This window comes from Dysidea avara, chromosome 6 (genome assembly GCF_963678975.1).
Source record: "Dysidea avara chromosome 6, odDysAvar1.4, whole genome shotgun sequence".
NCBI lineage: Eukaryota > Metazoa > Porifera > Demospongiae > Dictyoceratida > Dysideidae > Dysidea > Dysidea avara.
Window position 1 is genome coordinate 10,860,374 of NC_089277.1, and position 22,178 is coordinate 10,882,551.

General features: G+C 37.8%; 2 protein-coding genes and 1 long non-coding RNA gene across 4 annotated transcripts in view; 2 read left to right on the top strand and 1 right to left on the bottom strand.

Annotated features, from left to right (window-relative positions):
* Positions 1-22,178, top strand: part of LOC136258921 (dnaJ homolog subfamily C member 8-like) — a 110,723-nt gene that overhangs the window by 17,974 nt on the left and 70,571 nt on the right. The window lies entirely within an intron of this gene.
* On the bottom strand, positions 3,605-7,188 carry LOC136258912 (protein NLRC3-like). The gene is made up of 8 exons (XM_066052294.1): positions 6,869-7,188; positions 5,379-6,821; positions 5,192-5,329; positions 4,850-5,017; positions 4,277-4,444; positions 3,934-4,151; positions 3,827-3,888; positions 3,605-3,780 (listed from the first exon to the last, which is right to left on the bottom strand). Exons 1-6 carry the CDS (start codon positions 7,152-7,154, stop codon positions 4,000-4,002), a joined length of 2,355 nt encoding a protein of 784 aa, XP_065908366.1. The 5' UTR covers positions 7,155-7,188; the 3' UTR covers positions 3,605-3,780; positions 3,827-3,888; positions 3,934-3,999.
* On the top strand, positions 14,059-14,802 carry LOC136258928 (uncharacterized). Of its 2 annotated transcripts, none has more exons than XR_010703122.1 (3): positions 14,059-14,380; positions 14,430-14,576; positions 14,676-14,802. It is a non-coding gene; the product is annotated as an uncharacterized lncRNA (long non-coding RNA). The 2 variants fall into 2 exon arrangements; XR_010703121.1 differs by lacking the exon at positions 14,676-14,802 and adding an exon at positions 14,631-14,649.

The following is a 22,178-nucleotide window of genomic DNA, read 5'->3' on the forward strand; positions in this document are numbered from 1 at the left end:
ACGTATACCTGTAACTTGGTGCTAATGTTACCATAAAATCATGTAATCTTGTGTCTGGACTTCAATTGTGGTTTGCCTCTATTTTGAAGTCTATCTCTTGCCCAGCACTTGTGATAATACTTCGCTTGTCGAACTGCTCAGATTTTCTATCATATTTGGCTGGAAACTCTACAAGTACTGCATGGGAGTGGTCTGAAAGGTATTGCAATTTTTGGGTAAATTTCATACACATACTTGCTATCCTTGACGAGTTACGCTGACTTGAATTCTTTAAAATCGTTTATCTCAAAACTTCTAATTAGAGGTAATTTGATAATTTCACCTAGTTCTCACCTCTTTTACCTCCTAGCAAAGACCACCTCTGTATCAAGACCGTTTAACTTAATGTTTAAAGTACTTTTATCTTGTTGTTTTAGAGTACATCCCCATAGGATTGTCTTACACATTTTCTGATTATGATACAATAATACTCTCATACAAAAACAGCTTGGCCATACAAAAAAGATGTGTCCATGAAACTAAAATCTGGTGAGGCCAAGAAATGAATGTTAATATTGGCAGTTGACTATAATTTACGTAACTTTGGTCCTTTCATGCATGTGGCTGCATTCCTAATTAATTTCCTTTAACTTTAATTGACTAGTAATTTGCAATTGGTGCTTTGTCAATAGTCATTGTAGTGGAGAAAAAAGTGGCCAAATTATTAGCCAATTATTAGAGATACAGGGAATTAATTAGAACACGAGTCAATGATAAAGGTCCAAACATTTGTAAACTATAGTTAGTTTCCAGTATCAAGAGTTCATAATATAAAAAGTATATTATGAACTCTTGCCAGTATTAACATTCATTTCTTGGCCTCACCAGATATTTATCCTATTAGTTGTCAGTTACTTTTGGTTTCATGGACACATCATTTTAGCACAGTTAAGCTATTTGTGCATGGGGATCTTGTTGTATCACAAATCAGATATCACTCTGACTTTTCTAGTCATGTGGCACACAACTAATCAATAAAACTGTACTATGGGATACACTCTAAAACAACAAAATAGCAGCAATCTAGACATTAAAATAAATGGTCTTTAAAATGATGTGGTCTTTGTTAGGAGGTGGTCTTATAAAGAGGTGGTCACTGGATGAAATTGTCTAATTACCGTTCTACTCCACTATTCCATTCCACTAAATCCGTATTCCCATACACAGATTTTTTAGAACTATCATTAGATCACTGTTAACCATTTCACTATGCATGTGAGCATGTGAGCATAATAACAATTATATAGTTTTGTCTCAATTTTTAATGATTCACAAGTCACAACTTTTATATCATTAAAGCATCAAATTTGCTTATTGGTACATGTAGCAATACCTTATTCACTATGTGTCAATGACATGTGTTGATCTTTTTCTATGACATCATTTTATGATGATAGTTTACAGTATGACAGAAATCTGCTAGCACTATACTTGATGTTTGTGTTGTGCTCAAAGTTATACATTGTAGGTTAGCTGGTACCTAAAGTCTTTACCATTGTTCACTGTAGGTCATATAGATTCGTATATATGCCCTCAATTTGAACAAGTCCACAGATGATTATGTTAGATGGTTTATTAGAAAGACTTACTGTAGTATGTTCAGCAATTATTTATTATATTATGCTATCACATGTACATGTCCAACTGAAAGACTTGCCTGTTGCTTTCTACACCTTAAAAGAGTTGTCATCTAGAAGATCAGTGTTCATCATGTACAACATAGCAAAGGCACTGCTGCAAGTATTACCTCAGGCTTATATTAGAAGAAAGGCTTGGCCTTATCAATGTCATTTATCACCTATTAACAGTTCTCTGTCATCAGTAGTGTACATATGCAGTAAAGATGATCATTGGCTTCTATATTGTACAAGCTTGTTACAGGAATAATTTAGCCAACATTATTGCATTGTTTCTTTATAGTTATAAGAGAATTTAAACTTGTTTGGTGGTTGGTTGGAATCACTCTGTCACATGTACGGTGCACGTGAGAGTTGTGACTGGGAGAATCAGGATTCCTATAAAATTATAATATTCTGATATAACCAAATGCAATGTCCTACACTCCTAGCTTATGTGATGCTTGGTGCTCAGTAGACTGGATCAGCCTTGTGATTGTCCCAATGAAATGTAAGTGTTGTCTGTGGCTATTGTGTTGTTATCCTCCTTATTGTGTTGACTGTTCTATTAGAGTGTTTTACCACAATTTGCATAATGTGTAACTCAGTCCAAGACAGAAGGAATTAGAAAGATACCATGTGATGCTGAGGCTGACCATTAATATCAGCATAGGGACAACACTCACAATCTCCTCCACAATCATTATTTCTATTTGGAAGAGTGTCATGTACTGACTATTCTATTAGAGTGTTTTATTAGTTTTTGCTAATTACATGTACTAAGCCCTTAATTTATTAAAGTATATCCTGGAGTCCTGAAGTTAACTCAATCCAGTTTGTATAAGAAGTTGAATGAATGTCATAGATAATTGTTTACATGCTCATCAAAGGCATAATGCTCAATTTATGAGCATAAAATTATAATAATAGCCTCATGCTCTAGACATACTTGTACATAAACAGTTGCCCATATCAGTTCAGGTAGCTTAAAGCCACAACAAAACATGTACACATTGCACTAGTGTCATCTTCAGGTGAATATGATCCATGTTATACTAAATTAGTTATGAGAATTCTGATTACAGTGGAACCAAATCCCTTGAGACCAGGGGTGGTACAAAAGTCTGAAAAGTCCATATCTCTTAAACTCTACCTTAAAATAGCTTTTCAAAATTTTCAGTATTATCAACTACCCTAATAGAACATTCACTACTCTAGTATAGCAGTCATTTCTGTAGTTCGGTTACTGAGAATCCGGAAAAGGATAACTGTGGTTCCATGCACTGTACTGATATTCCACCATTCATAGTAGGCCTGCATCAAAATACGCTAGCATAATAAGTGGATATTTTATGGAGATTAATTCCAAAATATTGATACTTCCTAATGGAGCCTTCAGTTGAAACTGCAATAGAGCTCTCAAATGCAACACCTCGCAGTCCCAGATATACTCTCTAATAGAACAGTCACTTTGTAGTGAAATACTCTAATAGAGCATTCAATGATTACAATGTTTCAAGATAATTTTAAGAAATGTTGGGGAAATAATGGGAACACTGAAGAGTACAATAAGTGGAAAAGGAAAATTACATTTTAGGCAATTAAAATTTTGAACATAATTCTCTTGGCCAATTACTGTATTAGACCATTTACATTGAGCTTGAGTGTTCTGTTCTTATAGTTCAAGATCATTTGGTTGAGTGTCTCATTTCAATGTGCACGTGACTGCTTTATTAGAATAGTATAATTGTGTGACTGTAGTCACAGATTTTCTTACTATATATCTGACTTCAATAAAATAATTATTTTTATAATTCCTTGCTATGGTATTAATCAGTACAAGGATATAATAAACAATAGCAAGACATTTAGACACTTTAAGGCTATCATCACAATCTGTCACCTCTCTGATCATCCCCATAATTGTATGTAAGAAATGTAAAACAATCACCGAACATGTACACACTTTAATAATTAATGTAAAAGATAAAATTAAATAACAATAGTTAAAATCTGTTTACAAGTTTTGTGCAGAGGAGAATACACAATAGAACCAACACAAGTTTTCAATTGTTTAATATTAAGTTTGGTCATCCATACATTGTTTGTGTGATCAGATGTTGTCCTGGAAACAATCATAACATTTGATGAAGTGAATTATTACTACATACCTGTAACTTGATACTAGTGTTTCCATGGTGATCATCTGTTGTCCTAGTAACATCCTCTTGATCTAATGACAACAATCACAACACCACACTACTGTATAACTACCCACCTCTTGTAGAATGATCATCTTCACTTTTATTATTCCTCCCCTTTTACCATAGTAACAAATAATAGATCACACAATATCATCTCCTACCACTTGTCTCTTCCTCTCTTCCAGAATGGTCATCAATTGCTTGACTTGATCATCACTCTTATGATCACTATCAACACTCACAAACTGGCATACTGTATTGTCCACAGCTGCTTGTAGGACTACACGACTACCTGTAGTGATCACAATGGTACACAAAGGTATGGGACATATCATACAAATATATAAACACTGTTTTACATAACATGAAACACTTCACTATCATCTAAACCACATACAAATCTTACAACTACACTACCTTCCACTGATAAGCCACACTTCCATATCCAGAGTCTAGTGAGAGTATGATTACATCGCAGACCATCTGATATTACAACTGCTCCTTCATCTTGTATCTTATTCTTACTAATGTCCAGTAATGTGATTGTCTTATTTTCCATCAATAGTGTCTTGATACAAATGGCACCTGTAGTGATCATAATTATTACAATAATAATACAAGTCAGTACCTCTGGTATATCATGAAACATCAGTTAATAAAATTGGTAGGTAAGTCAAGTTACACAACTATTTTTTACAGATACAAAATTAATGTCAAATATTTGACTACACAACTAGTACATAATACAAGATGTGTAGTATTACAGGACAAGTGGTATCTCACATCAGAAAACCACACCCTCTCAAAACAAACAAATTAATTGAATGACTAGTACACAAACTGATTAGAGAGAAATTGAACATTGTAAACACTTGTATGGCTTTGACATTTAATATACTTTATTCAGTAAGTGTACAAAAACTATTACAATCTATACACAAAACATTTTGTAATCAACAAAACACACAGCTAGTTACATGTAGTATTTACCTTCCACTGATATCCCACACCAATCCATCCTGAGCTTAGTGAGATTAGTATTGTTATGAAGTCCTTCACATACAGCAGACACTCCAACATTGCCTATCTGATTATGACCAATGTTTAATATTTCTAATTTCTTATTTTCCATCAATAGTGTCTTGATACAAATGACACCTGTAGTGATCATAACAGTAGACAATTATTTCAATAATACAATATTATCACAAGTTGATGACAAAGCCATATGGTGAGTCATTAGTGACCTTTTGAACAACAAATAATTAACAAATCAATCATCTGGTTATGTACTAATACAACTATCACACTATAACAACATGTAGCTAGTACCTTTAACTGATAAGCCACAATTCCATATACTGAGCTCAGTCAAACTGTTACTATTAGGTAGTTCCTTACAAAGCAATTCCACTCCAATGTCTCCTATTTTATTCTCACTAACATCTAATACTCTTAATGAGGGACTACCTGTGATCATAACAGTATTATAAACAACATCCATTAACATGGGGCTTACTTCTCATGATCTTTACTAAGTGTATCACCCCAGCAATAGTGAGATCATTAGCACCAATCATCAATTCTTGTAGGTGAACAGTTTTCTTCTCACAACATTGTGCCAGTCTTGATACTCCTTTATCTCCAATGTGACAGAACTCCATGTTTAATACTACAATGGGATAATGACATATTGTGTATGATACACATCTTATGTCATGAGGGTATAGAGTAGTCCGTCTCAAAATCAGTTTCAATGGTGATATTCCTTCAAATGGAAGATGTTCACTTTCGCATATACATCTGACTGCTACTACCACATGATCATTGTTAGCACCATACTCTCTACCTGATGACAGTTGGAATAGAATGAACTTGAGATCCTCTTGTGATTTCAGTCCAGTCAAGCCACACAGCAAGGTTGCAATGTTAGGAAGAATATTAAAATTTTCTTGCAATATGTGGTATTGTTCTTCCTGTGACAAAGCTACACAAATATACAGTGCACATAAAAATTCTTGCACTGTTAAATGCACAAAATTATATGTGACAGAATCTCGAGTTAACTGGTAAATGGTTGCAACCTGTAGCAAACCCTGTCCATCAAACTCTTTGGTTAACTCAATACCTGATCCTACAAGATCTTCTTCAGTAAATATTATTTTGGGCTCCTTCACTATCTTTCTGCGGTGACTTTCCTCTCTAACAAGGCACCAGTCAAAGAAGGAATGATAAGCTAACTTACATAACAGTAACAACATCTCAGTCATTTCCTTGGGCAAGTCTGGTAGAATATTATGTAATTTTTCTTCAGCAGTAGTTGCTATAGCTGGAGAGATCACTTTCTTCTCAATGCTCTTCTTCTTCTCCCTACACAGGATCATCACTATGAACAATTTGTATAGTTCAGTTAAAGTTGATGGAAGACTCTTCTGTCTGTATTGGAAAATTTGTGTAACCATCACAAGAGACATTGGGACATAACACAGCTCATAAATATGAGAATAGTTATCTAAATGCTGTAGGAACGTCTCAACTGATTGAACATTACCAGAAAACATTTTGGTGACAAATTCTTTTATTTGATCTTCTCCAAACCCTACCACTTCGATAGTTCTGTTAGCAACTAGTTCTTGGCATGCATGCGGTCTAGAAGTGATCAATATTGTAGCTTTTTCCAGTACAGTAAACCCTATCAGCCGTGTTAAAAATGGATCATTCCTGACATGACCAACTGAGATTTCATCTAATCCATCAAGAATGATCAAGCACCTTGAACCATCATATCTCTTTACTAACTGGTAGGCTTCGTCTTTGATGTGCTCTGCCATCACTTCTTCCAGTGGTCTCTGTTGGACTGTCCTCAATGGTATCAGCATGACAACATCAAACAAATCATCTAAAAAGCCATCTCTGGCCCACCTCACACAGATCTCATTGACAAGGGTGGTCTTGCCTATACCTACACAACACATACTACATCACTACTACATCACTGTTAATACTCACCTGGGCCTCCCATTATTAGTATCAGTCGAGGACATGGTTTGTTCTGATAATAGAAGATATCCCTCAGATCACCAAGTGGTTGTTTCCTTTTTAAAATTTTATCTACTCCACCCCGCAGAGTCAGTTGTGTGACCTTGTTTGCATGATCATCCATTAGGGTCACCTCTTCCTTTTCCACAAGAGCCAATCTCAAATACTTGGTCACTTGATGTTTAGGCCAGTCAGTTTTAGCAGTGGGTAGTTGTCCAAGGTACCTAGTCCGTAACCCATCAATGGCATCATCCATGATAGTAGACTGCTTGGTGTTTTCTGCAGATGTTACACCTGCAAATAAAATTGTCCTTATATCTAGTGATCAATATTTGCACATACACAGTGGATTACATACTGTGTGCACATAGATAACACCCCATGAATATGATGAAGGCTATGTATAATTGCGTATAGGCTAAATTCAGTATCATTCCAGCTACAGACCTGCAGTGGTGACCTATTAGCAAGTTTCAGTCAAAATTGTAATGAAATTCAATCTCATACAGAAAGTTAACTGATTTTTCACACTTTCTGGGGACCATTCCCCTGCATATCCTCCTAGAAAGCTTATGATTTAGAGTATGTTTCACATACTGTGTGGTCACTAGTGTGTACTTCCCCTCTCCCTCCCTTTAGAGAAATCCTATAAATCTATCCCTGAACAAAACCAAAATTTTCTCCAAACTTACTTTTATAGTCGTATAATTATCTTAACAAAGCATATAGCCAGTAGTAAGCTAAAAGAAGCTACCTATAGCTACACTTCTGTGGATGCTGCTGTGTTCCATGCAATAGCGTTTTGTTTTAAAAGTTTATTTTCTGCTCCGGATCCACAAAAAGTGTCTTATATCCTTTTCATAACTTGACTTTGCCGGTAACATATCTTCTTTGTTATTCCCTGTTCACTAAGAGTTGTTCTGATAAAGTACACGTATTCTACCACCTAGATGGTTTCATTGTATAGTTAGAAATTCCGGAATTCTGTAAATTTAGCATAAAATTTCTCAGTGAATCTTCCATTGGAAAGTTGACACAATCGATTTGCTGCCGTACGAGCAACCGATCAAACAATTGGATCATTTCTAAGGTTTCTGGGGCAAGGAATATGATGATGATGTTAGTTTAATATGTTTGTCTGGAGTTTTATGCCAATTATAAGACTATTTTCAATATAGCCACCACATGCGCAACATTATGTTCTCTTTGCAAGAAACAACCTAGCATGTGTTAGTTACACCATAGATACACCAAGGTGAGCACTTTTGTCCATGTAGTTTTTAATGCTAAAAGTCAGCGAATTTACACCACAGGTAGCTTATCTCTTTGATGCACTATTTTGATAACTGTCAGGGAGCTATACATTAGGAGCAAACATAACTACATAAGTAGGTATAAATCAACAGTATAACTCCTTGCTTTGCATGCACCGAGGCATGCACGATGTATTTTTTGGGTGGAGGTGAATGCTACGCATGTGTATGTTGTTTTGCCATCTGTATCAGCATTGAAACCGGGTCGGATCACCCGGGTCACATTTTGTCCGGGTCAGACCTGCTTTAAAAATTATCCGGCCAGGATTGGATCACGTGCGAAGCAAATTGCTTAGTTGGATGGTACAGAAGTGTATAAATGCGTCATAGTCAAGTCCTGATGTGACTCAGCTTCTTTTGTGTTCCACGCCCACTTATCGGACGACTGCCTACAACTACGTGCACTCGTCATGCAGCCATGCCCATTTTTCGGTCACATTCAAGTCTACCAGTATGCACGAAACTATGCCTATAGCTGCCTGCTGGCCTATGTGGAGCCACACCCACTAATCGATTGTTATTGTACGAGATAGGTCAAGGCCAGTTTCCTTCATGAGCCACGCTCACTTTATATCGGGATGTCGTTCTTTTTAAAATTATGTTGTTAGGTATGCGCAAAGCCACACCTAATTGCAGGAAACGTATCTTGCTTTTTGCAAACTTACGTGGAATCATGCCCATTGACTACCATCAAACAGGGTCGGGTCACCCGGGTCATATTATGTACGTATACGGGTCATCCGGGTCAGACCCACTTTAAAAATTATCCGGGTCTGACCCGGATTGGATCAGTTGGAGGGTACGGAAGTGTACAGACACAACAAACTGGCAAGTTAGCTTGCCTTGGCATCTACAAGCCCATTAAATAATAATAATAATTAATAATAATAATAAACATAGTCAAGTTCTGATGCAACTCAACTTCTTTCGTGTGCCATGCCCACTTATCAGACGACTGCTTGCAACTATACGTGCAGCCACGCCCAGTTATGGGTAATATTAAAGTCAACAGGTATGCACGAAACCATGCTCATAGCTGTCTACTAGCTTATGTGGAGCCACGCCCACCAATCGATTGCTATTTACAGTTTCTTTCGTGAGCCACTCCTACTTTATATTGGGAATGTGTCATACTTTTTAAAATTATGGACTGTGCAAAGCCACACCTACTTATAGGAAACGTTTACTTTTTGCAAACTTACGTGGAATCATGCCCACTGACTACTATCGTTAAGTATAGACACCCTCGTGCTTAACTGTAGCAGTTGGCGCACGCCTCACTTTAAATTAATTTGGTTAGATCCGGATTGCTATCAGTAACCCGGTTTCAACGCTGGTACGTATAGCATATTGTACGTATCAACCTAGGCTAACGCTAAGCTATAATCATAGATTATCGAGAGGGGATAGAAAACTATCACGTGATTCATTAAAATTTGTTTTAACAATCAGCCCTACGCGAGTCTTTATCATTATCTAGTGGAACGAAATGGTTAGTACTCTCTGGTAGTAGGCATTCCAGACTGATTTTAAAATTTTGGAAAACGGGCTTTTTATATGCTCAATAGATAGAGTATTGATTGCCGATCTCAGAAATATATAGTTTGCTGGGTTGGAATTAGCTACTTTGGCATGCACAGTGCTTAAAAATTGAAAAAAGGTACATTTTTTCTCCAGGGCTCCCCATACATTTTACAGGGGAAGATGGCACAATTGAATCAGGAAGCCATTTAGCAATCTGGACTATCTTGAAACTGCAGTTGCTTCTAGCTACAAGTTTGTACATGTAATGAGAGTAACTTCAGGTCTTATTGGATCTCAGCGATCTTTGTATGCTTTGTGGTGAGCAAATATGTTTCACCTACTGCACACTTCTCAATACAATGGTGTATGCCCATAGGCAAGTGGCTATCTCAAGTAAGTAAAAACATCAAGTTAACAACTTATAAAGGTAAACAACTAAAGTGGAGGTGCCGCAATGATGCAACAATACTTAAGGTGGAGTTGTGGTTTCAATTATGGCATTGTTATGCCGACTTTGAAGTGGTTTATACTTTTGAGCTGATGACACAACCATCAGAAAATTGCTCTGGAGCTGAAAACTGCTAACCCGAGCGAAGTAACTACGCACTTTAAAGTAAGCACCAGTGACTACCTTCCACCCGACCGTACGTTTTTTAAAGTTTTAAAGTATTCTACATACATTACAAGGCTTGAAAAGATTACAAAACAACACAAAACTTACTTATATGTAACGCGCACGATAAAACTAAGATTTTCATGATGATCAGCGTGTGGACAAACCCCACAGCAATTTTCACCCTCATTGGAGCTCGGACGACGGAGCAATCCCAAGTTCAACACGAGTTGTCATTTTGTGCCAGGGTTCTATTGGGGAATATACGGAGAATTTTTTTATTAAAAAATCTCGGATACTGGAATGCCTACTGGTAGTGCTCACTTGTGTATCTAGGCGTTCCGCTATAATACGCCATACAGAAAAGAATAAAAAATACCATAGATACTAGCTATACTTACAAAGGATTGGCAACGCGCGATTAAAACAATAGTGACGTCATATCCAACTCGTTATGGTCCGCCCCCAAACAGACCCGCCTTTTTTTTGTTGCTAGACACACTTTGTTCTTTTCCGGCGTACCATTAGCACAGTAGTGCTGTCTGTATCGATGTATAACCTACTTCAGTCGGGCGTAACATTACTAAGGTTAGTATTTCGTAACGGAAATTAGCTAACTATTAAGTACAGTTTCATACAGCACGAACGGAACTTCTCGGCTAGTGGTGTATTCTCACTTGTGGAGTTTTAAAGACAAAGTGATAACGTTTTATCGAAAACACTTTATTTACCAGTATTAGTGACCACACATGGAATGTAATGCCATATTTTTTTATGGTTGAAACAACTTCATACACTAAGCTAAATAGCTGTTTCGTTGTGCTGGGTTGTGGAGTTTTTTCACGATTCTAAGTGAAGTAACGGTGTTTTACTGTGCAGTATAAGAGAACTTAATGTTACGGGAATGTAACGCTAATATGCATTAGTTTAAATTTTACTTTGGCATTACAGGTATTAATGGGATATAGGAAGGTGCGTATTGGAAGGAGCCACAAGAACAGAGAAAGAAAACAACCAAGGCATAGACCACCAGGACGCCCAAGCAAGAAGAGGGGAAATGTGCGTATTGGTGAATGTGCATCAGTAAACAAGGGCAGTTTCTGAGGTCTCCAGAAACTAGCCAAGCAAGTCAGGGATATACCCTAATAGAGCAATCACTCTAATAGAACAGTCACCAAATATCAGTATACCACAACAATACAACATACAGATATATTGTTGGTATTTTGGAAAACTGTTGCAATTGCTCTCAAGTTCAGCTACAGAGACACACATGCAGTACTTAAAACATATAGTAGAAATTGAAACTTCAGGTTTCCAGAATTTGGAATCTATTACAAAGCTGGACACATTTTTAAATTTTTATATCTTAGTTATAGTAAATAGTTTCTCACATGGTATATAGCAACACTTATATAGCATTGTTCTGGATTTTGGTGAAAATATCGAGATATAATAAAGCAGTCAGGCAATATAAACTATAAATTATAGTCTAATATAACAGTCACCTAACTGTAGTGGAAACCCCTTTTTCAAAATTCTTGCATGTGCCCTTGAGGCATGCCTCAAGACCTCCTAAAATTGGCATGCTTTGTGTGCTAGTGTGCACTGTTAAAACTGATGTGCTATGGTAGCATCTAAAAATGCTGTGGTGTAGCACCTAGAAGTGCAAAATTTTAACTGCTCCAGTCAAACAATAGCACCTATAGAGATGCTACCATAGCGCTTCGTTTAAACTGTACACTATAATTAAGGTATGCTTTCCTTCTATATAATTTTATACTATAGTTTTTTAAAATCTATTCTACAGAGCATGCACTATACTCTAATTATCTAAATTTACATAAGTCTTAGTACAACTTTGGTGGCAAATATATATATATACATATTTAAAAGCTATTTGTTGATGTTTAGATTATTGAGATAGCATGGTAACATGCACTTTGTGCATTATGATGATGTTTAGCTGCAAACATGCAAACAATTAAACATACATGCTTGCATGCAGTTGACGTAATACACTTGAGCACAAGTATGCAGATTTGTATCGGTATAGCTACATATCATATCAATTTGTTTATAGAAACCAATCTCATCACACCCCTTGACCATAGATGAAGGACCATTATCTTCAGTCCCATGCATTGCCAGCACCTGTACCTACAACACTGCTACAAACATCATCTCCGCAATCTCCTTCCCCTTCACTGATACCCATACCACTACAATCTTCACCAATATCTGTGTCTACAACCCCACCATCATCACCACAATCTCCAACACCATCACCAATATCTGTGTCTGCAACTTCACTATTATCACCCCGACCTCTAACCCCATTGCCAATATCAGTGCCAACAACTCCACTGCAACCAATATGTAATCAAGTCCAATCAGCAGCATCTGAGTTACTGTCAACTACTCTGCCAGTCATGGCTTTAACCTTTATCTCAACATTGATGAACACAAAATTGCCATCACAGGCTTGGAATGTGCAAAAGTCAGAAGAGAATTTACAGCTGTTTATTTATAAAACACCAGAATCCATCATCAAGCAGCCATCCTTTAACCATTTCACATTCTGTGACCATAGCACCAGATTTTTCTTGCAAAGTAGCTGTGCATGGGTATGAAATTCATAATGATGTTCTTTGCATTCCACCAAAGATAACTGAAACCAGTTTACAAATACTCCTTGAAAAACTTGAAATGCTTCACATTTGTCCAGGCCATCCTGACAAACAATTTGTTGAAATGGTGAAGAGCAGGAAGGGACAGCTATTTAATTCATCAGGACAAGTAGGTGCATACTTAGAGAGTGGATATCAAATAACTGATAACAATGAAACATTTACGGAAACTGTCAGGACATCTGCATGCTTGGTTCTGACAGATAAGAAGAACAGGTGTGACCACTGCACATCATACAGAGATACAATACGATCCATTTATCATAGATGGTCAAAGCAATGTGATGAACCCTTGGCTATCAACACCAGCAGTCACATTAATGAACGGTGGCTTAACATCGCACAAAAGAAAGAAAAAGCATCCCAAGTGAAGTCCAGATTGAGAAAAACAGAAAAGAAATGTCAATATCTAGAGCAGAAGATCCAAGAATCAATTGAAAAGAACAAAGTTGAAGTTGATGAGCAACTAAACAATAGTTTGCATGAAGTGATGAAAGAGTACTCTGATGAAATAAGTCGAAGATACGAGGAAAATAGTTTCCACCATCTTTTCTGGAGCCAGCAATTAGAAAACTTGAAGAAGAACCCTAAACAGCGTCGATGGCATCCAATGCTTATTAGATGGTGTTTACATCTTAAAATGTTGTCAACAACGACATATGATACCATGAGAAGACTGTTGGTGTTGCCATGTGGTCGGACATTGAGAGATTACACTCATTATATACAAGCAGGTTTTGGGGTGCAAGCAGAAGTGACCAAACAATTGATGGAAACAGCTAAATTAGAGAGTTCAGAAGAGCACCAGAAGTATGTTGCTGAGATTTTTGATGAAATGAGGATAAAAGATGGTTTGGTATACAACAAACATGAAGCTAGAATAGAAGGCTTTATTGATCTGGGAAAAATTAACAATACTTTGGCATCATTTCAGCAGTCCTTCAATGAACCATCCTCAGGGAAGCCTCCCTTAACCATCGCAAAGCATATGTTAGTGTTTATGGTTAGGGTAAACTTAGAATTTCCATATGCACAATATCCCACTTCTGACCTAACAGCTGATAGTCTGTTTCCATTGGTATGGGAAGTCATACGTCATCTGGAGGGAGCTGGTTTTAAGGTGATTTCTTTGACAGCAGACAAAGGATCTTGTAATCCAAAGTTTTATCGTCTACATCACAAGGTCAATTCCACTCAGCAAGGTGTAACATACAAAGTTCTCAACCCTTACACCAGTGAAAATCGTGATATTTTTTTCATTTCTGATGTTCCCCATCTGATAAAAACTGTAAGAAATGCAATGTCAAATTCTTTTGGGCACAATAATGCTAGAGCGCTGTGGGTGAGTTAAGATCATTCAGTTATATATAATCATTTATTTTTCTTCACAGATAAATGGACAGTACATAAGCTGGCAACATGTGAAGCGATTGTATGGTAGAAGAAACCATTCAGGGCTAACCTTAGTGCCAAAGTTAACTCTTGGGCATATCAACTTAACTTCTTATTCTCGCATGAGAGTTGACTTAGCAGCACAGGTAACAGCCATCTATATTATGTAGTTGTGATAATATTGTACTAAATTTGTACAGGTTTTAAGTAAAACAGTTGCATGCAGATGCCTTAGAATACTGCAGTGATCCAGACACCTTGGAAACTGAACGCTTCATCAGAACATTTGATAAATTTTTTGACATCATGAACACAAGATGTTTAGAGGAGGCCATTCAAAAGCTGAAACCTAACTTGAAGGCATTTGAAAAAACCTTGTTTGGATGTAAGTCATGCAGTTTTATGATTGTCACACATTATGTGTTTACATAACAGTGGCTTGAAACTGAGTTTCTGGGGTATTTAGTTGAATGGGAATTAAGTGTGAAAGGAAGGAAAGGGTTTACACCTGCACAGAAGATGATGCAGCTTAGCATAGAATCACTTGAAGGATTACGAATTACAGGTGATGTAATTTCAACACCTGCATAATATACAATTAAATTTATTATATTTTCAGTGAAGGCATTTGTTGAAATGGCAAGGTTTCTACTAAAGTTGCCAGGTGTAAAGTATTTACTGTCAGAAAGATTTTGCCAAGACCCTCTAGAAGAGTTTTTTGGCCAACAACGAGCACAAGGGAGAAGAAATGACAATCCAACCGCATCAGAGTTTAAGAAAACAACAGTGTCTATTCGAATTCAAGCATCAACAGCTACAGATCCTCTTTGTGGAAACTGCCATGGCCGAAAAAGAGCAAAGGAAAAATAATAATTGTGACCGGGCCTGCGAAAACAGGGCATGTGGGCACAAACTACACCCCATCACTCTACAGGTCATATCTCAGTACTGGAAACGTATATTTCCATTCTGTAACTTGCATTATGATGCCAATTAAATGCTTACTAAGAGCCGAAAATTGCAATGCCATAGCATAATGGTACAAAGCGTTATGAGTGATGAAAGTGTGAAAACGTAGACAAAAATCATGTGCCCACATGCCCTATTATCGCAGGCCCGGTCACAATTGATGATACACCACTTCCGAAACGAAAGAGAACAAGATCAAAATAACACCCAAGCAAATCACCCACTATGCTACTCATGTATAACAATATAATTATAATTATATATACAATACATAATACCGAGAGTCCATTATGGACTCTTGATAATACTCAATGTCAATGTTCATGGTAAAGTTCAATATAGCTATAGTGGCTATCTATATAGTTCAGTATTAAATTTATTTCTTTTCTTTCTCTAACTCCTTTCTTAAGCTCTTTCTCTTCTTTGTTTCCATACTTAAAATGTGTTTGTAGTCTTCTATCCATTTCTTAGCATAACTGAATCCTCGAATGTCTAGCCAATATGTTACAATGACTGTGAGTAATTCTTTGCTGTTATCCTCATTCCGGATACAGTTAATATTGTCCCATATGCATTGAACTTTGGTGTTCTGGCAAACAGAGCCAATCATGACCTCCTTCTTTCTAGTTGTTTCAGTAGGTGACATTGTTGCACTGGCCTTGATGTGCTCTGATAGTTGATGCTGTAGGACAATTTTGATTTCGCGAAAGAGCAGATAAGCATTGTCACTTACTTGATATAATCTTCCACGGTTGATTAGACTTATCCACTTTGTAGTATAGGCAAGAAATGATGTTTCAGTTTGCTGGTCATCTGCTTGTAATTTATCCAAACATTCTACAAATTCTGCTGCCTTCTCTCCTTGCATCTTAAGGTACTTTGATCGAAGCTTCATTCCAATATAACGCATGCATACCTGATTATGTTCTCTTCATCTTCATTAAGAGTCACTACTGTGACACACTCTTGCACACAAGGCTGCTGGAACATTTTCATTATAAGATCTTGAAAAATAGATTCATTAATTATTTCCATTGAGAGTGGCTCACTGGCAATATGTTCACAATTGGCTTTACTTAAAAATTCACTCCATATTCTTGGCAATTTTCTGGCTCTTATAGCAGCATATTCTATCCACATTTTCTCCTTGATCTTCGGCACAGTTTCTGGCTTCGTAATAAGATGTAGTGGCTCCTTCAATGACGTTAACAAGTCGTATGAAAACTTTTCCACTACGGGTGTTAAGCGGACGTCCGAACAAATGGCCATTAGCTCACTGCGATGTCGCTTTACGATACGAATTCTAGGGCTGCCTATCAGCAATTCTGGTCTTTTACTCAACGAAACAATAGCATCAACAATGACGGACCGGGCCATTCTTTTATCTTAGCTACTGACCTATGTAACCATGACGATACGCGCGCATGTTACGTAAGAGCTCGTGTGACCATAACGAGGATTGTCGAACGGTTGTTATGCGCGTTGCCAATCCTTTGTAAGTATAGTATCTATGAAAATACGAAAAAAAAATTATGACCGCGCCACAACGTAACGTCGCGCTCACCTTTTCCCAGTTTTTCAGCTACGAACGCTAGTCTTCCTGTATTCCGTAATATCTCACAAAATTTTTCCAGAGTCCCAGGTCCACTATTGGTCAACTGCTCGACGATTATTCGATTCTTCTCCTCCCTGCTCGTTGTCTGTAGTTGTATTCGTTGTGCGGCGCTTTTTCCAATTTTTTTTTTTCCTGTATCAGCTCGTCAATGATATCATCAGCGTCCAGATAATCAACGAGGAAAGCGCGATTGTTGGTGAACACCTCCCTCTGTTTCTTCAAGCTCTCATTACCAGCCATAGCAGTATCGTATTCTGATCAACCTACTTTCAACACACATGTAAATTTAGTATGTAAGAAAGCAAACAATACCTTGTCCTTCCTGAGAAGAAATCTGTCTTCATGCCAGCGTGAAGTGAAAGCTGAAGCTTACCTGATGTATGTGCGTCCCATACTGGCGTATGCTACTTGTGCCTGGGCCCCTCACACCCAATGTAATATTGACAAGCTAGAAGCTGTTCAAAGGCGCGCAGCCAGATTTGTTATTGGAGATTTTCGCTCCACCAGCAGTGTAACACAAATGCCGAGGGGTCCGCCATGCTTTAAATCCATCTTATCCGAGATTCAAATCTCTTGGAATCCCCATGCAATCTACAAGAATCTCGAGGGGTCCGCAACGCAGCAAAATCGCGTACGAGATTCAGAATCTTTACGGATTCACCGGAGATTCAGGGATTCCGAGGGATTCAGTCGAGATTCACTAAGATTCCCCGGGACTGATTCGCTGAGATTCGGTGGGATTCACCCAAGATTCAGTGGGATTCACTCGAGATTCAGTGGGATTCACCCGAGATTCAGTGTATATTCAGTGAGATTCACCCTAGATTCAGTTTATATTCAGTGAGCTTCACCCGAGATTCGAGGATTCAATCAAATTAGCCCGGCCAAAGCTCAGAGGTCGGCTTTCTAGCGACTAAATATTTCAGCTAGTGAATATCATAAGTTTGGCACTGTAGCTACGTAACTTGGACAACACTGATCAAGCAGCATGGAGTCAGTAGCTAGCTAGCTCTTCATACTGGCTCCATAGATATTAGAGAGAAGGGATAGGCAACCGAGCGCGCGCCGTGTATATATACCATTGATTGTGGTTGAAGCACTCCTCGGTATTGATTAAATCCATGCGGACAGGATGGCAGTTTGTGGTTTAGTCGTCTTACAGTTGATTTCAACCACCTTGTGGTATTTTAGTTGATATACAAGACTTTTAATGCTTCTGGCTTCTGTTGTTTAATCGTCTTGGGTGGTTTTCATCGCCATTTACGATTTTGTTCATCAATGGGTACCTCCATTTTTTGTCTACCTGTTACGAAGAACAGAAGTCTAGTTCCACTGGGGAAATAGTGCTGAAGTCTTCGCAATACTTTGAAGTTTTGCACAGTACCACTGCAGGGGCGGATCTAGGATTTATAAAAGGGGGGGGGGGCTAACTCAAGGTACTAATCTCTTGGGTAGAGGTGTGTGAAGTACACTTCCCAGCATGCGAAGCATGCTGGAACTAGGGGGGTCTGGGGGCATGCCCCCCAAGGAAAATTTTGAAAAATAGATGCTAAAATACTGCAATTTGGACATAAAATTCATAATATTTTCTGCCCATAGATATTTTATATACTGCCTTTAGATTATAGGTATGGCTCTCTGAAGCATTTTGCTAATGGAAAGTTTGGGTAGATACAGACAACCAAATACATGATGCACCCCTCTCACAATTGCACAACACTGAATAGGTGCATGTTAGAATAATAATGCTGAAAGTGGAAAATTTTGAAATTTGAACAATACAAGATTGAATCTGAGAGCACTTTCAATGGAAATTGTGTACCTGAATTAAGTATTGCCATACATATTAACTACACAAGTAGATGAATGAAGCCCTTAAACAGACCAATGCACTTCATTGTATGTATAGGTGCAGGCAGATTTGGAAAAAATTCCTCAACAGAACCAACTACATGTTTCCAGTGAATGTTCTATTAGAGTAGTTAGCTGACTGCTCTATTAGAGTACCTCGATCTTGTACACCTCCAATGCTGATCCGGGCCCTTGTTGCATAAACTTTAGCATAAATCCACTGATAATACCTTGGAAAGATGTTTATAAGGTGGTTTCATGAGTATTTGTATTATTAGTGTTCATATAATTATGCTAAGACAAAATTTCATTATAATACTCAGCATATTGATCAAGTAAAGCCTATTTATTTATACTGAGCAGTCAGCCCTGCTGGTATGCTCAGGAAAAAAAAACAACAACAAAAAACAGTTCTAACTTAACATACAGTAAACCAATTGTTCAACTAATTACAAGCTAGTACTAGTGTGGTAATATAATTGTAAAAGTGATGTGAACGAATCTGGATCAGATGTTTCAATGATGTTAACAGGCAAGGTGTTCCATTCTTTAACAGTTCTTGAGAAGTAGCTGCTCTGATATGATCTGGTGGATGATGATGGAATTATGAGATGCAATGGATGGTATGATCTAGTTTCTCTCGTTGATGGTAAGTAATATGATGGTATGCAGATGGCAAGCTGGTGATGGAGTGCCTTGTGCAGGACTTGTAATCTAGATATCTTGCGACGAGTCTCAAGAGATGGCAGGGATAATTCATTTAACATTGCTGAAACTGAGCTAAATCTACTATAGTCATTATAAATCCATCTGGCTGCACGACGTTGTACCTTCTCTAATTGCTGAATTTGTGAATTGTAGTATGGATCCCACACAGCTGATGCATATTCCATTTGTGGCCTCACCATTGTGATGTATGCAGATTTCTTAACTCTTTGTGAGCAACTACTAAGATTACGTTTCAAAAAGTTGAGGGTTTTTGTCGCCTTTGCTGCTATGGTAGATATGTGTGAAGACCAGGATAATGACTTGTTAATTAAGATGCCCAGATAAGAGTGTTGCTCAGATGTTTCTAATATATGGCCGTTCAGTATGTAATTATGTGTGATGGGTGAAGTATTCCTTGTGCATTGCACTACAGCACATTTGATGACATTAAAGTTCAGTTGCCAGGTGTTAGCCCATTCAGATAACTTGTTCAGATCTTGTTGGAGCTGGATGGTGTCTTCTCTGCTATTGATTATTCTGTAAAGTAAACAGTCATCTGCGAACATCCGAAGAAGAGAATCAATATCATTTGCTATGTCGTTTATATACAGTAAAAACATCAGGGGACCCAGGACAGTTCCTTGAGGGACTCCTGACAAAACAGGTACAGGGTTTGAGGTTTCACCATCCAAAACTACACATTGTGAACGTCTAGTGAGCCAGGATTCAATCCATGCTAGAGTACTGTTGCTAATTCCATAATGCCTTAATTTAGTCAGAAGTCGTTGATGTGGAACTGTATCAAATGCTTTAGAAAAGTCTAGAAGGATTATATCAATTTGCTTTTGATGGTCAAGAGCGTGGGATATGTCTTCAGTCAAAGTGATGAGTTGAGTGACACAGGAGTGCTGTGATCGAAAGCCATGTTGATTTTCAATTAAAACGTTGTGTTGGTTAAGATGGTTCATAATGGAGTGGTAAATAATGTGTTCCATAGTCTTAGCACAAATGGATGTTAACGATATAGGTCGATAATTGATGGCACTACTGCGGTTACCCTTTTTATACACAGGACAAATGTTAGCTGATAGCCAATCATTCGGTAATGAGCTGGTAGACAAAGACTGGGTAAAGATCACTTGTAAAATTGGAGCAATTTCATTAGCACAATGTTTTAGTATGTATGGTGAAATAAGGTCAGGTCCACTAGACTTTTGTTCGTCAAGTGTTGAAAGTAGTTGTTGTATCCCAGCCTAAATATGAAGGGGGGGGGGCTTCAGTCCCCCTGGATCCGCCCCTGCACTGAAAGATGTTTCTCGCATAACAGCGCTTGTGTTGAAGTTGATAAATCATGGAGTAGTATTTTAAACGGGGGTCATCGACAAGCTGAAAATCTCGTAGGAGCTGCCGAAAATCTGAACGAAAATCTTAAAATCTTCACCTTTTTTTTTCGTATTTTATCCGTAAATGTTTGTTTACTATGTATCACGTGATGTTTAATCGTGGTGACATGTGCGGGACCACGTGTTTCACTTCGTGCTAATCTCGTTATCGAGTTCATTCCGGAGTTCATTAGCTATCAACGGGGCTATCAATTTCCCTTAAGATCGGGGTTAAGATGGATATAAATTCAACATCGTCAAGCTTCCCTTCTGAACACGAGGAGGAGCGTGATATCAGCAGTAAGCCAATTAGCACCTCGATTAGCACCCCAGGACCCACTACTACTCAGCGTGGAGCTGCAGTCAGTGAAGCCGGGCCGAATGAAGCAACAATCCAATCAGGACTAATAACTGAACAAAGGTGAGTACGCATGCCATCACTGAGTCGAGCATGCCGCTGTCTTGACTGCGTGGTTGCAACTCAATTATCCGCGGAATTATCTGTTTGTAGCTCATCAATTATTCAGTTGAATCCGAGGCTGAATCAAGTCCTGACTCAAAAATGTACCGCAAGTTCGAATAGAGATCACTTGGTACCCCATGAAGCCCCATGTGAAGCTGAATTAAATTCGGAAGCTAATGAATCTTTTTCTCAAAAGTAAGAGCACAATAGCTAATTTCAAGCTGTAATAATTACATTTTTTGTTGGTTAGACATCAACAAACTAGTAAGCTTTCAACGAACTCCATTTCCTCCAAGATTTCTCATCAAAGACCAAGTGACTCGCAAAGTGAAGTACCTGATTGTGATACACTTGATGACTCGTCCTCCGACTCGTCAGATGAGGTGCAGAGAAATAAATGAATTTAAGAGTGATGAGACTAATGAAACAGAAGCTTCCACCATACATCGTAAACTGTGTTGTGTCAGCAGGGTTTGATGAAATAGAAGTTCTCTCTTCAATGGATACTAGTGAAAACCCAGGTAATTCTATTGAGAAGATTGAGAAATACATAGAGCAAAAATTTGCTTCCTCTCCAAACCACAATCCATATTCTTCTAGTCCATTTGAATTTTCACCTGGGCACAGAATCAGGCTTTGCCATTTTATCAGAGAAGTGAAAACATTATGCCGAAATAAGAGTGATGTCAAGGTTTACTCAAAAAGAAAAATGGATTCCCAGTTTGCTAAGGTAAACAAGAAAAGGAAAGTAACAGAAAAG

Bases quoted from the DNA above. Each gene is read 5' to 3' on its own strand.
- LOC136258912 (XM_066052294.1), bottom strand. From the start codon at position 7,154: ATGGATGATGCCATTGATGGGTTACGGACTAGGTACCTTGGACAACTA. The intron at 5,330-5,378 runs GTAAGCCCCATG...TTATGATCACAG, and splicing joins CTTAGTAAAGATCATGAGAA to GTAGTCCCTCATTAAGAGTA. The intron at 5,018-5,191 runs GTACTAGCTACA...TGATCACTACAG, and splicing joins TTGTGGCTTATCAGTTAAAG to GTGTCATTTGTATCAAGACA.